The sequence below is a fragment of the Bactrocera latifrons genome, unplaced genomic scaffold (genome assembly GCF_001853355.1).
Source record: "Bactrocera latifrons isolate USDA-ARS-PBARC rearing strain unplaced genomic scaffold, ASM185335v1 scaffold_99, whole genome shotgun sequence".
NCBI lineage: Eukaryota > Metazoa > Arthropoda > Insecta > Diptera > Tephritidae > Bactrocera > Bactrocera latifrons.
The window spans coordinates 815,336-832,738 of NW_017537700.1; the positions used below are offsets into that span (position 1 = coordinate 815,336).

At 36.9% G+C, this 17,403-nt stretch overlaps 3 protein-coding genes across 4 annotated transcripts; 1 reads left to right on the plus strand and 2 right to left on the minus strand.

Moving 5' to 3' along the window:
- Positions 1 to 815: 815 nt before the first annotated feature.
- LOC108977998 (vang-like protein 2) lies at positions 816 to 3,706 on the minus strand. Of its 2 annotated transcripts, none has more exons than XM_018948027.1 (4): positions 3,443 to 3,706; positions 3,041 to 3,370; positions 2,471 to 2,988; positions 816 to 2,409 (listed from the first exon to the last, which is right to left on the minus strand). In XM_018948027.1, exons 2-4 carry the CDS (start codon positions 3,282 to 3,284, stop codon positions 1,429 to 1,431), a joined length of 1,743 nt encoding a protein of 580 aa, XP_018803572.1. In that variant the 5' UTR covers positions 3,285 to 3,370; positions 3,443 to 3,706; the 3' UTR covers positions 816 to 1,428. The 2 variants fall into 2 exon arrangements, with proteins under 2 accessions (XP_018803572.1, XP_018803573.1); XM_018948028.1 differs by having other exon boundaries at positions 3,041 to 3,373.
- A 221-nt stretch (positions 3,707 to 3,927) lies between these two features.
- LOC108977993 (tetratricopeptide repeat protein 37) lies at positions 3,928 to 9,912 on the plus strand. Its single transcript, XM_018948018.1, has 17 exons — positions 3,928 to 4,053; positions 4,122 to 4,202; positions 4,278 to 4,408; positions 4,496 to 4,697; positions 4,763 to 5,358; positions 5,417 to 5,494; positions 5,563 to 5,869; positions 6,065 to 6,178; positions 6,238 to 6,420; positions 6,483 to 6,667; positions 6,734 to 6,916; positions 6,997 to 7,202; positions 8,169 to 8,568; positions 8,641 to 9,072; positions 9,129 to 9,303; positions 9,396 to 9,583; positions 9,653 to 9,912. The coding sequence occupies exons 1-17, from the start codon at positions 3,964 to 3,966 to the stop codon at positions 9,804 to 9,806; spliced, it is 3,705 nt and encodes a 1,234-aa protein (XP_018803563.1). The 5' UTR covers positions 3,928 to 3,963; the 3' UTR covers positions 9,807 to 9,912.
- Positions 9,913 to 11,112: 1,200 nt separating this feature from the next.
- Positions 11,113 to 15,749, minus strand: LOC108978033 (glutathione S-transferase D7-like). The gene is made up of 4 exons (XM_018948114.1): positions 15,540 to 15,749; positions 11,715 to 11,970; positions 11,445 to 11,638; positions 11,113 to 11,384 (listed from the first exon to the last, which is right to left on the minus strand). The coding sequence occupies exons 1-4, from the start codon at positions 15,635 to 15,637 to the stop codon at positions 11,246 to 11,248; spliced, it is 687 nt and encodes a 228-aa protein (XP_018803659.1). The 5' UTR covers positions 15,638 to 15,749; the 3' UTR covers positions 11,113 to 11,245.
- Between the last annotated feature and the right edge of the window lie 1,654 nt (positions 15,750 to 17,403).

Sequence of the window (17,403 nt, forward strand, 5' to 3'; positions counted from 1 at the left end):
TTTTTATTAAAAGTTGAAACTTAATTTGAAATCCAAAATTTTAAGATTGAAGAACTGAAAATTTATTTTTAATTTTACACAATTTTACAATTTCATAATTTTTTAAGTAAAAATTTACTTAAATTCAAAATTTAATTTTAAATTAAAAATCTTGTTATTAAAATAATTGCAACTCTGAGTAACAGAAATTGTCGTTGTTTTTTGTTGTAGCAGCGGAATTCTGCCGAATTATCAGTCCTTGTTCCGATAAAAATCCGGGTTCGTTCCAGTTGCGTATACCCGACTGTAGTAAGAAATACAAATATTTATGTTTGGTTAAGATAAATAACAAAATTAAAAAATATCAATAATTTAATTCAGCGGTCATAATGAGATGAATAGATACTGTATAAATATTTTAAAAGATTTTTTTTTTTGTATAAAATGTAAGTTATTTAATGTTTTATACAATTTTACTTATAATTAATTATATTCAAAATTACAAGTCAGTTGCAATATAAAAATATTTCCGGAAAATGCCTTCGGTTAAATGGTATAATGTTGAGAATTTAGACTGTACATACTTATTTGTATGTTATGTTATAGCTTTTTGTGTATATTGAAAAAAAAAATGCACATAAATAAAACAAGAAATAGAGGAAGAAGTGTGGATCAACAAGTAATTTTTGCAAAAAAATTTACGAAACGAACGATCAACTCCAGTATACATGTACAAATATTCGTTTAAATATATTTTGCTGTTGTTTTTATATGGATTTCGGTATATTTTTAAACAAAAATTAAAATAAAAAAAATAATAATTTAAAACGCAAGGAAACTTAAAATTGTGTTTACAAATTAAAAAACAAAATCAAATAGAATCACGATAATGCTAATAGATACTTATGTAGATTGAAGCCTTAAGGAAAATATTTTACGCAGTACATTTTATTTTGAGTCCATAAAATATGCTGCCATATGCACACTTTTAGCGTAATTAAATAAAAAATTACAAGTATTACCATATTTTAAAATCCTACATTTTCTTTCTGTTTCTTAAAAAAGCTATTTAAAACCCCTAATACTTACACCCAATGTGAGATTCTTAAAATTAATGCATTATTACGGTTTGGCTGTCACTATTAAGACTTCGGAAATACGATAGAATTATACGTAGAACAGCGTTGATATTACTTATTTGATATGTGTGCGTGTCAATGATTAGGATACACTGGGGATAGTGAGCATTTCAAAAATGTTTAGCCACCAACAATAACTTCCATTGTTGAGGATACGTAATATATGTATATGTAAGTACGAGTAGATAGTATGAATGTGTAGTAGACCGCATGAAGTTGAGATTGGCACCTATACAAACATATGTAAATATGAGGATTGCGTTACATTGCTGTGCGTCGGTGTCGGTGTCATATTTGCAGTCGTTTGCTGTCATACCGATGTTTCAGAGTTTAATTTCAGTACAAATTTATTGCTTTTTGGATCGACAACCTCTTCGGCAATATTAAAATGCGGCAACTTGTGTATGGAGACTAAGAGTGAGACATCGTTTTGTATCAGTTGGAATGTACACTCGTTTGAGACTGGTCGTGATACAAGTTCATCACAAATTAACGACCACGATTGTACCCAACGGCGTTCCTTTTCGCTTTGCAATACTGGCGACTCTGTTAGGTATGGCTCAAGGAATGCACGTGGCGATAGATCGTGCTTGAGACAATGCGCCAAGTGCTTTAATATACTTTCGAACGTGTGTCGTGGTTGTTGTCGTGTGACGCGTAAATATTTTTGCAGGGCACGTGCCATCGATGGAAATACCGCTTGTGCCGCTTCTTGCGGGTCAAGTGGCACTGCTGGTGCGGGCTCATTGTGTATGCGTTTGATATGCGTAAATGCCTCCTCTGCGGCTGTGATAAGGCGCGCACGCCGCTTTTTGACCCGGCGTTCATATTCGTGTTCCTCGTAGAAGCGTTCATTGTGTGATGAATCGCGTCGGCGTGCATTGGCCGCTAATACGGCACGACTTTGACTCTGCTGTTGTGCATTATTAACACCATCCACTTCGTAGTATTTAAAACTAGTGGAGATTTTATTGCGTTGTGATTTCGAAATCGGTATGCGCTCTAGATACGGATTAAATATCGGAAAATCTACATAATATCGTTGAAGTACCCAAATAGCTGCACGCTGTATACTCAATTGACCTAGCATATAAGAGCGGGATGTACCATCTGGTGAACGTATAATCTTGACATAATACATAGGTTGTTGATGGCGTAGTTCGAGTAAAACAACGGCAATATAGTGTATGAAGAGCAGCGTATCGACCAAATTTGTTGCGTAAGCAACTAGTGATTTGTAATTAACTGCATCACCACCTGTTTCCACCACCACTTTGGCGCCATTAGTGACCTGTAAAATTAGAGAACAATTATAAATTGATGAACATGTTCAAGTGACTGACGACTTTTACCTGCACCATATAGAACAGCCAATAAGCAAATGTGCAAATGGTGACAAGTAGCAGCACAACGGCACGATACAGGAATATTCTTGGCATAGTAGCGGCTGAGCGACGCATAAAGAGCGCCCACAAGCCGATTGCCAGTAGTATAAGTCGTGCAGTTAGTGACACCAGCAAGCCTTTACATTCGCTACTACATGCTAAGAGTTGTGTGCGCACCGTTTGCGTGAGTTCGGCGTGATCGAAGGCAGATGGAAACAAACCCATGCGTGGCATTACCACCATGGCTACCGGCGAGAAGAACGATACAAACCCTAGTAAGAGCGAAAAGGCTGATTCCAAACGTCGTCGACAAGCAAATCCAAAACTCGTATCGTTTTCTCGATGCCATGCATTATTAATGTCTTCCATAGATATGCTTTGTTCTGATGTATTTCCCGTAACTGCTGTTGTGTTTTCACCCCAATTTTCGTCTTGCGGTAGTATTTGTACCTCGATTATCTCTTGACCATCGCGATTCTCTTCACCTTTGGAGGACATTCATAATTTTCTAGCATTTCATATTGTTACGGTAGTTACCTGTCATATTAACGCTCGTTTGAAACGGTGCCATATCGCCACGTTGGTGCTTACCACTTGATTTTGTATGTCCACTACGATGCGAATGCCTTGTGCGATCCCGATGATAACCGTTATTTACAGTGCCACCTCCGCCGTTATTACCTAAAACACCGCCGCCAGTGCTAGAGCTGTTATTATTATTGTGATTGCGAGAACGTCTAGATCGTCCGCTGTGTTCTGACTTAACAGATTCGTTTTCCATTGCAAACACCGCCAACACAGCGGTCAACAACGCAAACACACACTCTTGTAGGCGTGTGCCGTCCGCTGACAACTTTTCGATCCTGACTACTTTTGTAATTAAATATTTTTTTTTTACAAATAATAGGAGGCCAGAATTATAAATAGTTAAAATATAACCTTATTTTGTGTTAAGTTGATTTGGGGGTTGTTTGGGAAAATTCAGACTTTTTTCTTTGCCTCGGTATTCGTTTTCTTGACGTTGCACTACATAACTCATGTAAAATTCCAATTAGGAGCCGTATTTTATTTAACTAAATTTATGCACCTTACACCACAAGTAATTGTAAAGCAAATTTTTTCTTCTTAACTACTTTTTAACCTATAACTCATTTCATTTTTAATTCTAAAAATTAAACAATTGGAATGGAGATGAAAAATACCATTAAAACGAAAAGCAGAAAAAACACTCCTATTTTTCGCTCAACTGAGTTCTGTTTCCCACAAGAAGCGTTGTATTTTTAATTTTCTCTTTCCTTTCTTCTTTAGATATGGCCAGAGTCATTTATTTTATGCGCTCTAAACATCACAAGAAAAATGCGATCTGGCACCCTTATTCAAACAGATGATTGTATGTTTTGTTTCGCTTGAAAATTTCTTAATTTTATAATATTTTAATTATTATTTGTTTTAAAAACAAAATGTCGATCAAAGAGTCTAAAATAATACTAAAAGAAGTTCGTGAAGACATCAAAAGTGAAAAGTTCAATGATGCTATAGAAAAGTGTGAAGTATGGCGATAAATAAAAGTACAATCAACAAGTAAATTATAATATTTAATACTGTTATTTATACACAGGCTTTGCTTAAAGATGAGCCCAAGAATTATATGGCCTATTTACTCTTGGGAGCAGCTTATCAAACGAGTAATAAAATAGAGGTTTGTATTGTTTTTATTTTATGAAATGAATACGTTTTTATATATATTTACAATTCTTTTATATATTACTTTTAGGCAGCAAAATGTTTACGAAAAGCGGTAGACCTTTCACCGGCTGCACCAACTGTTGCACTCCAGGGACTAGCTAATTGTGCACCGCTAGATGAATTGCCAAAAATATATGACCAATTAATAGGTTTAGTTCCGTAAGTTTAAAGCACAACAGTGAAATGATCAATATTTAGTAATAAATCCATACCTTAAAACCATATGAATAAATTACTTTTTTTCAGCGAAAAATCTGCATTTTATTTTGAGAAGCTTTACGCAGCTGGGCTAAAAAACAGAAGTGTTGCAGAAGAGTGTTTTAATATTTTCAAACGTGAATTAGCACGAAATGATAAAAATGAAGAAAGACATCCACTAGTTTTGAAATACTTGGCTCGATTTTGGATCTTATTTGAATTTGATGTACAAGTTGGAGATGAGTCCCTCGTAAGTTTTGAATGCGATTCCCAAATGAAATCATGTACAATACCCACCCATCGTATTTTTTGCAGTATAAAACTGCTTTGGAAAAACTAATTGCAGACCCACAAGATGATCAGAAACTCAATGCCTACAAGCGATACCTAAAACTACTGTACAAACAACAAAGTTATGCTAATTGTTTTAAGCATGCCTGTGAAGCGATCAAAAACTATCCTCTGGACATTTATGCCTATGAATGGGTGTGCAAAATTTACTGTGAATTTCGTGATGTGTCAATATCGTGCTTAAACGAAGCGCAGCAAACGATAGAACACTATGTGGATGCATTGCTACAGTTAAATTCGAATGCCAGTTTAGGATTACTCATTCGAGCCATTAAACATTTTGAACAAAAACAATTTGTAGCGGCGCGTGATCTGTTATATCGGGTACAAGAGTTACAACCGAAATATAGCGTTGCCTTAGAATTGTTGGCGCGCATAGAAATGTTAATTGGTGTATGGGGTTTGGCATTGCCAATATGGAAATCAATTGGAAAAGATAATTCCATTGAGTACGCTCTTTGTTTATCCCATGTTAGCAGTAGTGATGAACAGTTGCTAGAAGCAATTGAGTTATTAAAGAAGCTTGAACCAACTGAGGATGCAACAACCGCTTTGGCCAGGTAATTGATGCAAATATTTAGCTTTCAAACTGATTTACATGTGTATTACTTAATTCAGTTGTTATTTTAAAATGGGCGAGACGGATAAACTAAAAGAACTGAACCTAAATGCACTACAACAGGCGGAGTTTCTCTTGTAAGCATTGTTTCTATAGTTTTTAGAACAAAGTACATTTTCGGGGTAACTATTTTAAATATTTCTAGAAAGCCTGAGGCTGCGTTAAACTTTCTGCAATCCTCCGGTGATACAGAAACGTTTGATTGCCTTTTCTTACTCGCTAAATTGCATCTACAATTAACTGACTATACGTCTGCTCTGAATTGCATGCTCAAAGCGACACGTTTACAGCCTTACAGTTCGGAATGCTTTCATTATCTCGGAAAAATCTATTACATCACAAAGGATTTGGTGCGTGCACGTAAATGTTTCGAAAAATGTGTGAATTTGAATCCGCTCTGCGAGAGCGCAGTAAATAACCTGAGCGCTATTTACCAGCAACTAGGAGAAGAGGTAAAATTACGACTTAAGCACCACTTTTTCAATGAGTAAAACGTTTTTATCGGTTAAAGTTGGTATTAAGCAGAAAACTTGTTAAAAGCATGGCTAATTTATTTGTTTGAAAAATCACGAATGATAGTTGTTGTTGTTATAACAGCCAGATAATTTTCAGTTTTTTTATGTTTGTGAACAATATTCATTCCACAGGACTTGAACGTTGCGCTGTTGATTAATACGCTGAAATATATGAAAACTGAGGATTCTAAGCGCATACATTACAAGCTGGGCTTACATTACTTTAATGTTAAAAAGTGGGATGAGGTGAGTATTCGCAATGAAATAATTTGAAGGACAATTAATATTCGATTTTTTTTCGGCAGGCCATACAATCCTTTCGCACTGCAATCAAGTTTGATGTGAATTGTATGAGCTATTGGGAGTCTCTGGGGGATGCTTACTCTGAGCGTGGCTCGTATTACTCTGCCATACGCGTTTTTCAAAAAATACTAGAAATGTGTCCTAGCAACATTTATGCGAAATTGCAAATGGCGCTGTTAAAATCGGTATGTGAACAATACCACACATTTAATATAAATCATTTTCACATAACTTTTTTTCGCTTTAGACTATTCGCATGTATCCCGAAGCTATAGCCGACTTCGACGAATTATTACAAACACATCCCGATTACTTGCCCGGCTTGAAAGGTGCCGCTGAAGCACATATTGGCTTGGCGAACAATATGAAATTGGAGCACTTATATGGACGCTGCAAAGATCACCTACAATTGGCGGTTAATCATTTGCAAAGGTAATTTTAAAATCTGAGTTAAAAATATGTGCTAAAATTTTCTTATTTGACTGCTCTGCCAACAAGTGCTTTCTTGTCTGCAAACAATCAAAACATGTTTTGGTTGTGGCGTCTAACTGCAAACGTATTTGTGCAAACTGCGCGCATGCCCAGCTCTTTGGCATACTTGGAGGTGTCGGGCAAGCTGGCAAAACTGAAAGAAAACACCGCAATTTTATCTAGAAAGGACCTCTTCACGTTAGCTGCAAGGTTTGTACGACTTTTTTGTAACAACTTTGCAACATTAATTAATAATACTTGGTTAATTTCTTTCTATTTTTGCTTAACAGGTTTTACACCTGCGCCATCAAATTGAAATCGAACACATTTATCTGGTATGAGTTCGCCTTATGCTCTTATTATTACGCTATATATTTACCTGACGAAGCGTCTACACAATTGGAACTCTCAACAAAAGCCTGCAAAATGGCCATAAATGAGCAAAATGGTCGTTGGCAAAATTGGAATTTGCTCGGCGTAATAAATCTACATGAAGGTATTGCACCATATATTTGTATACCCTAAAGAGGATGTCTCTTGATGTGTTCCGTCGAAGGCCTGCATAGTGAGGCCCATATGCTCTCAGTTAAAGAGCATAATGAACACCTTTCCAAGCAGTTTCAGATAGAATGGAACAGGTTCCTAGGAGCATCAAGAGGGCCTTCCTCAACTACGTCTACGACATAAGACTTCGGACGCAACTAACTTCAGACATGCACGCCATTCAAAGTGGAGCCATTAACACCTTCCCGACTCCCTCTCGGTGGTTGGCGTACTTGGAGTCAAACCACCACTCATTGCAGACGAAGAACTTGAGTTGCCGCGAGAAACGATAGTGACCCTTGCGCAGCCTCGTTCTGGGTACTGTAGCAGGGTAAACTCGTACTTTTCGAGAATAGACCCTGAAATATCAAGCTTATGTCCCTCATGACACTAGCCACCTCTTTGCATGCCTTGCTAACTCCACACATCTGACATCCTTCTCTTTATGGTCTGACCCCGTCGAAGCGGCACGTTTTTTGGACCTACTGTTAGATGAAGTCGATGACAACTTATCTAATCCTTACCATACTAATGGAAATTAGGTACCCATTACAACAACAACATACCCTAAATAGGGTTTATTAACTTTGTGTGTCTGTTTAAATGCGTACTAGTTCCTTAGTTTTTTCATATATCAATCTGAAATTTTGAACACGTTCTTTTCTCTCCAAAATGCTACTCTTTTATGGCAACCACCGATATCTTGTGTGAAAAACTTTTTTATTTGATAATATATCTTCACGAAATTTGGCATTTATTATTGTTTAGGCTGAAATCTTGAATTGTTCAGATCGTACCACTCTAGCATACATATGTATATCTGCCACACAAACTGAACGATCAAAATCAAATTTTTCGGTGCAACTGGATTAACGGATTTTTAATGTTTTGAATTTTATTTCTATAATTTATTTTATAGCGGTCAACAATTTGCCCTTGGCACAGCACTGCTTTATTCAGGCGCTAACGTTCGATCGCAAGTCGTATACTACTTGGACGAACCTGGGTGTGCTCTATTTGAAGTTGAACGAAATAAAACTTGCGAATCAGGCATTTCAGCGGGCGCAGCAATCGAGTCCCATTTATGGAAATGCTTGGATTGGACAGGCTATGATTGCTGAAGCCATCGGTGAAGAGGAGGAAGCTTTGGATCTCTTCAGACATTGTCAACAGTTTGAATATCACGCGGAGTCCTCACTAGGTTATGCCCACTGGGTGTGCTACATCCTGACAGATGAGAAAGCGCGCAAAATATCGCATTATCGTCATGCTATCGACAGCATGTACGCAGATGTGGTGGCACTGGATGCGATTAACTGGTAATAACATTGAAATTAACTGGAAATGCAATAATTTTTGGAAACATTTTCAAACTTCACACACAAATATAGGCACATAATAAATGAGGAGAAGGGCGCCACAAGCGCTGCGCTCTCTTTCCAAGGTTTCCTCAATATACGACAGAAGAATTATGTTCTTGCCGAGCGTGCATACCTGCAGGCTGTTGAGCACACTGCGTCAGGTGCAGATCGCGATAAGTTGTTGACGAATTTGGGTTATCTGTACTTGGACATAAATCGACCCAATGATGCCATAAACGTTTTCAATCGTATAACACACGCCTCATTTAAGGCCATAATCGGCTTGGCGCTGGCATTCGTGCGTGCCGGCCAACATCAGGAGGCATATTCCGTATACAATTCGGTGTTGAAGAGTTTGTCCGACGCTAATGATGATAAAACCGGCATGATATTGGTGGCAATGGCGGCCATGGTGTACGCCTCGCAAGGTGAAGCCGACACGAAAACGATTTTATATCAATGGTCTGTTGTACTTTGTTTTTGTTAACACAATTTCTCACATATTCTTATTTCTTTAGTATTCTGTTGAAAAACTCGCCTATACAAGCATTGTATTCCGCCTGCGCTTTGGGCATTCTACATCAAGACAATCAGTTAACAACAACCATACTGACAGAGCTAAAAAAATACGAAAACTGCGAGACCCATTGCGCACATATCAGCTACTTGACGGCGCAACACTATGCAAGTGTTGTAAGTAACTTTTGTAACTTTTAAAGTAGTTGTTTGTTCTGTTCACAATTATTTTATTTATCCCAACTTAATGTTGAAATTCCGTGTCACAGCAACAAATACGCAAAGGACTTACTTACCTGCTGGCCCGTGTGCACATTTTTCCAAATAACGCCGAACTACGCAAGGTTTTGGCTAATTATCTATTGGACCATTTCAGCCATGCGGCACAATTCCAAGTGGCCACAAGCCAAATCGCGCTGAGCTCAATCAGCCTATTGCATCGCAATAAAACACGAAAGTGCGTTACATTCGTCAATATATGTACATACATATTTACAACTGTTTTATGCATTTTTCCAATTTTTAGGAGCGACTGCATTGAAGATTCTAAATTGCTGCTGATCGCCAGTCGTGCATTAAGCGCCGTCAACAAGACGCGTTCGCTAAAATTAATACAGCATGCTATACGTCTGCATCCGCAAAATCAGAGTGCCTGGCAGGCGCTGCAGCAAGTGCAATGATGTGTATTTTCATTATGTTGTAGTTAGATTTCAAATCGATTGTACAACTGTTATACGAAAAAGCAAGTGGTAATATTAAAACATATTTTATAGCATGAAAAAGATACATGAGGACGTTCCAATAAGTTCTTAGTATGCAGAAGAAATACGAAAAGTTTGAAAAAAGTTTAATCTATTTGTGAATATTCTTAACCCCTCCGAAAAAAAGTTTCCGGAGTGTGCAAAGTACATGCTTCCGGCATTTGACTTTCTCAATTTTATAAATAACAAGGAAAAAATCTTGGCCAGATAAAAATCCGGGTCCATTCCGGTTACGTAGACCCGACTGTCTGAGTATGCTGTGGCCCCTTTGTCTTGTAATTCGGCATAAACAAGATCTAATAATTCCACATTGTAGACCTTCTCTAGGTAGTCGATGTATATCACAGCTTTTGAATCCTAAAAAACTGTGGTCAATACCTTTCTACGCTAAACGTTGATCAAAATGAACGGAACCCTGAGGTTTTTTTTATCTCCTGTCTGTTGGCAGCCATTGGCTGCATAAAACTTTGAATACTTTTCAGTTTACATAAATCCATCTAACGTGGCAACGGGTCTATCTATAATTCGTTGTGTCGTTTTCTTCTTTATTGGGGCAGAGTTTAAAACAGCGCGCCAGCTTTTTTCTGGTTGTCTGGTCATTTCACCATCAGGTCTTTCACCATCTGGTCTTTCCAACGGAGTGGAGGTCTTCCTCTTTTTCCCCGGTGGATACTGCGTAAAATACTCTCAGAGCTGTTGACTGAGACTTATAGAGTTTGGTCTTTGTTCGTCGAGAGCGGACTTTACTTTTCAATTGCCTATTCAATCCTAAGTAGCACCTGTTGGCAAGAGTTATTCTGCGTTGGATTTCGAGGCTGACATCGTTGGTGGGGTTTGCGCTGGTTCCAAGATAGAAGAAATTATCTACTACATTGAAGTTATGACTGTCAACAGTGAAGTGGGAAACAAATCGCGGTGCGACGACTGTTTGTTTGATGACAGAAGATATTTCGTCTTGCCCTCGTTCACTACCAAACCTATTTGCTTTGCTTTTTAATCCAGTTTGAAGAAAGCAGAACCAACGGTGCGTATGTTGAGGTCAATGATATCTACATAGTATATCATTTAGTGTCTAGCAGTTGGTCTAAATATTGGGGTTCTAGGCTTCAGAATATATAGTTCAACAACTCTTACGCCACAATGCCCAGTAAAGAGCAAATATCGCGGTTTAACTTGCTCAACTACATTTCGAACTATACCAGATGTCAAAATAATACGAATGCTCTACTTTATGTATTCAATTAGTTATTTTGTCTATTAATTAAAAAAGGTATAACACAAAACAAAAATCAACTTCCCACAGGTATGTATGTGTGTTATGTTTTTACAAGGACATTACTACAACACTGAACGCTCCGTTACGTGTGCTTGGTCATATTCTCCTCCAAAGCATGTTGAAAGCGTAAATATAACTGTTGCGCACCTTGCTCATTAATCTCTTCGTACTCTGGCAGTTCTCCACGCATGCGCTGCATCCACGCGCAGATTTTCGGATATCTAAAACATTATACTTCAATTAAATTTATGTGTAAAACAAGCTTGTGCAACTTGACTTACCGCCGCTCCTCTATGGTCACCAACTTATGCAACGTAATGAGTGTGGTATTAATGGAAATATCCGCCAAACTCAACTCTTCGCCAGCTACGTAACTGCTGCGTGACAGGAAGCCCTCAAGGAAACTGTAGGCATTATGCGACAGCTCGATACTTTTACGGTGATAATCGATATCGCCACCGTACATTATGCGCGCCTAAATGTAGACAAGCAAAAGAAATGTGTGTAGTTATGGATAAGTTCACAAGGATACGATTTCAGTAAAAACATACCACAAAATCTTTAATAACTTGAAACAGTACGCCGTCCTCATAATACAAGCGCTCGTCTACAATGGCACGCTTTAAAAAGTCTTTCGGATATAAATGATCGTGTTGACTCTGTCCATACTGATTGACCATATAGGTAATGATGGCGTGGCTGTCACACAACGGTACACCTTGATCGACCAGCACGGGTACAGTATGTCGGGGATTTACCTTCAGAAACCAATCACTGTGATGCTCCTGTGCAGCATAGTTGATAGCTCTGCGGATCAAAAATAATAATTTTCATTGATTTTTTATTCATAATGCTATTTTGAAAGATAACAGTATAATATTTTCCAAATAGTTTGTGTACTACGTATTTTATGCATATTTATGTCATTTGTCTGCATGAAATGTTTAGTTAATAGAGCATCTCTTGTGCACTTGTTCCGCCTTGGCAAGAGTACGCTTTAATATGGGGTGCCCATGCTTTGATACATTGTAGACTGGAGGTATCGATAGTGAAGCCACAGAGTCTGTTACAATTCACGTTAAGCGCAGCCAGCCTAAAGGACGACTATTTCTAATGAACCTAACACCTGAAATTCATATGGTATCATTGGCCTACCAGATTAACCTAACTTATCAGCATAGACCTTAAATTTTGTATCTTACTACAGGAAAATGTCTAACGGTGTGTTATCTCACGATCTTGGTGGCCAATAGACGGGCCCAAAACGTAATTGTCTGTTCACGAAGTGCTCCATCAATAAATCCACTGATTGATGCGATATGTGAGAAGTGGCGCCTTAATGATCGTGTGCTTTAATTTCAGGCATGAAATAGTCAGTTATGGCGAACGTGAATTTTCGTAATAAAGTTGAACGAATTGTTAACGTTGTTATATGTAAGTCTTTCCACAATGAAATGGCAAACAATACGTGACTTACGCGTAATCTGTCAAAAAAAAAAAAGGCTATTGAAAAAATAATCTCGACTCTGCCATGTATGTCGCTCAATCTGTGAGGTATGTTAATGAAACGCAGAGAGAATTTATTTTCTAGTGCCAAAGATACCGTATACCTGCTTCAGTTATTTCTAGCTTACAATTGAGTTTAAAAAGGTTACCAAATATGGTAAGAATACGCTCACGGTTACTATATGGACGTACAACTGAGGCGTATGAGTAATTTTTGCTGTCTCTACAGGACGAATAGTAAACAATAAAAGTTACTCATACGCCTTTGTGGCCACCTATAGCATACTAAGATGAATAAAAATGCAAAAAAAATAAAAATAAAATGAATAATAAACGCATAAATCTCTGAATATTTGCATATGTATACGCGAATACATATATAAATAAAAAATAATAACAAATAAGTAAATATTTTTTTCATTGCATTAATAATTAAAAAATGTAAAATAATAGTCAGTATCGCTTTTTGTTCATACTTGTTTTTTTTTTGTATAAATAGTAAAATATAGAATGTCTTATCACTAAGCTCTCTAATTATTGAGATAAAGACATGGCATGTATGTATGTCAGTGACGGTATAACTGATTGAGATTGTTGGTACTTACTATCTTGTGAATACTTGAATTTGTGATAACTTTAACAACGAAATAAAATTTATTTTTTTGCATTAAAAATGTATGTACATTATATACATAGAGTAGTATACTAATATTTATCTGCTATTTAAAATTTCGATTCTCGAACGCAGATGGTTGTTCAGATGTATTTTTCTTATATGATGATTATTTGAAAATGTACCGATTAATGCGGAAATTTACTGATATCAACGGAGTGCTAAATGTTGTTTGTATTATAACTAATCTGGCATTTCAGTTCAGAGATAAGTTTATTTTATCTTCAATGCACTTCGATTCTTCAGAATTTTCAGAACCGAAATAAATGGGTTGGCAATTCACTGCTGTTCTATACTTTGGTTAGGTTTGACATGTAAACACAATGTAATAATTGGTAAAAATTAAATTTGAATTAAACAAGTAAGGAAGAATGAAGTTCAGGTACAACCGAACATTTTCACATTAAAAACTAGGCTTCTGGAAACAACGTTCCTATCTACTTTTTAAATTAAATTGTAAATTTTCTATATCAGCTGTTTTTATTTACACCCATAAACAAGATTAATTGTAATGTGTAAGAATCCTCATACGTATTTGAAATATATGAATTTGTTAATTTCCTGAACTGTTTAAAAAAAATACCCATAAATACACTGTTTGAAAGCAATTGAAACATACTATAAACTACAAAAAATAAGTTATAACCAAAATTAGAAGCAATTGTCAAATTGACAATAACAAAGTTTTGTGAAACCGCTGATTCAGCGTTTCTGGACATGAAATCATACTTCTTACATTCTTTGAGCATACACATATGTATATTTATTGAGCACTAATTACTAGGCCAGTTGACGGAAAGTGTATGGAACAGAACAATGAAAAGCCTTCGCAATAGTCTTGAGCTGAAACACTTTGATTTGCACCCAAAAGCATACCTCAACAAAACTTTGATTGCCCAATATGATGAGCAAGTTTTGAATATTTACTAAATTTATTTTACTAAATGCTACAATGCTACAAAATTTTCTTCGATTTATAGCACTATTATATAAGCTTGAACAACAACGTCATAGCTCTGCTGATAATGTAATGCTTTAAAGCAAACTTTAATGAATACAATTATGCAAAGTTTATTATTATGATTTAGTGACTTTCACTTTAACTAATAAAAATACAAGCATTTTTTGCCTACTCTCCCACGGTACTAGCTGCCGGGTATGGGCATTTACTGATTAGATGTATGTACATATATGTATGTATGTATGTAAGTACCCAAACTCTGTATACTCTTTCTCGCCGCCTCAATGAGATCGTCAGTCAGACAGATTATGACGTTGTAGTCAGTTATTTTTATAAATTATGTGTGCGTGTATGTGTGGGTCGCACTGAATGCGCGCGTGTGGAGCCATTGTAAATTAACGCGAACACACACACTCGCGATAAGGAGCAATTTGGATAAGAGCATGCGGCTGTTGGAAACTCGCAACATTTCTCGTTCTCTCTCTCTCTCTCTCTCTGGGAGTAGCATTATAAGTTGATACGTTCGTCATATGCCTTTTTGCTACAAGTCGCATATTGTTTTATAACTATATTTGAAAACATTTTAATTTCCAAACATTAATACACAATTTAATTCACTGTTTTGTTTATGCATGCAGGGTACGCCCTTTTCTGACATTGACCTTGAAAAAACGTATACCAAATAAATCACTCGGTTCATAACATTCGGTGGCAGAATGAGGATAGAAACACTTTTACATTTAACATATATAGTGACTTAAAATGCAAAACAACGTATCATCAATATATTTGAAATTGAATTTTTTCAATGCTTACGGTTCACTACGTCATTTTACCGCTATATAAGCTTTTAGCAAAAGATATATACAAGTTATAACCAAAACTCATAACCAATAATGACCAAAACTAAAATATTTTTCTAAATAAATATAAGTTTCTATTTAATATCGATTTGAAAAGAGATGTTACGTTATTTAGCATTTTAGTTGCTGATATATATATCTATGTACAACCATATCTACTTTTTATATATGCTTATGGTATATACATACATGCCGCTCGCATGTATGTATGTATGTACTTTTACGCGCGTTGTTTTTATTTACTAAAATATTTATTTATTCTGTAGGCGGATTTGTTTTTACTTCTTTTCAATTTTTTTGTTTTTTATTTTGTTTTCATTTATTTTAATTTTTAGTTTTTAGTTTTTAGTTTTTTTTTTTGTTTATCACTCACTTCAATTCCACATTCAATCCAATATATTTGGACGTGAGCAATGCGGCTCGGGCAGGCGGACTGAAAAGCGCATAGTACAATATCGGACGCGCTGACATATTTGCTAAAACTTCTTGACACGATTTCTTTACGATTCCACTTGCTGGTGGTGCTGTGGCCAGCCAGCCAACGGGTGTGCGACTAAACGCCAAATCGGTGGCGAACGCTTGATAACGCCCGTGTCGGTCGGTGGGCGATCGCAACGTGCTCCGAAATTTGTGTAGAAGTACTACATGAAGAGCAGCAAAATAAATTGAAAGCAAAAACATATGTTTGAGAAAAAAAGTATCTTTTCTAAGAGCGCACAAATGCCGGCTGAATTACAAAAGCTCGGTGGCGGTGGGAAGCCGTTGCGGTGCTTTGTTATATTACAACGAATACATAACGCACACTAACTACAGAAGAGTCACAACTCGAAAAATGGCAATTGTTTAGGAGGTAGAGAACGCCATTAACACAAAAGTGGACTTAATGCTGATTTTCCAGTTAAGTAAGATAGTGACGACAATGAAATTTCTTGGCTAGGTAGATAAGAGTATCGCGAATTGAGACTCGTATATAGAAAAATTGATTTTGAGAATTTTGTAGTTGGGCCTCTTTTGTAGTTAATGTGGGATGTGTAATTATACTAATGAATATTTAGTAAATAAGTAATTAACGTCATAAACAAGTAGGCCTTTAAATATACATATATGTATATGTCAACATATTGCGGCTATTAGAAACCTTTCTCTCCCGACAAAAGGTTAGCGTAAGTTCTTCTTATTCTTTATTGGCGGTTATAGCCAAATTTACAACAGCGCGCCAGTCATTGTTCTTTTTCGCTGTTTGGTCTTCGATGGTCGAGAGAGGGCTTTGGTTCTCAATTGCCTACTTAGTCCGAAGTAGCACCTATTGGCAAGAGTTATTCTGCGTTGGATTTCGAGGCTGACGTTGGTGCTAGTGTTAATGCTGGTTCCAAGATAAACGAAATTATCTACGACTTCTAAGTTATTTCCGTCAACAGTGACGTGGGAGTCAAGCGGGAGTGCAACAACTGTTTGTTTTATGACTCGTTCACTACCAGACCCATTTGCTTCGCTTATCCTGTCTGGAAATAGCAGAACTAATGGTGCGGCTGTTGAGGCTAATGATATCAATTTTTATAGAAGAAGTGTAGATGTCTCTATTCAGTTTTGCAGCTTGAATTATTTTCTCCAGGAGTAAATTGAAGAAGTCACATGAAAGGCATTCGCCTTGTCTGAAACCTCGTTTGGTATCGAACGGTTCGCGGAGGTCCTTCCTAATCCCGACGAAGCTTTTGGTATTAGTTTTGCGGGGATGCCAAATTCAGACATAGCGGCAGCTCCTTTTCGTGCTGTCAAAAGCAGCTTTTTAATCGACAAAGAATGGAGATTGGTGTCCAAAGTGGTGCCGTTCCTTTTCTCACGGGTCTCTTCTAAGATTTGGCGCATGTTGAATATCTGGTCAGATCTCAATTTTCTCGGCCTGAAACCACTGATAAGATCCAATCAGTTTGTTGACGGTGAGCTTCAGTAATTGCTATTCGAACTTTTTCATGGTAGGGCAATGGAACATCTTCTCCATCATCATCGATTGGAGAATCTGGCGTTATATTTTTACTGCCATTCATCAGGCTGAAGAATAATAATTTTAGTATGTTCTGGGCATCAGTCACTAGACCCCCCTCGGGAATTCTATAAAAGTATGCTCCGGTATTGAAACCTTCCGCTAGTCGACGCATCTTTTCGTAGAATTTTCGACCATCACCCCTGTCCGCCAGCTTTTCAAGCTCTTCGTACTCTTCGTACGCCTTTCGGCCTTT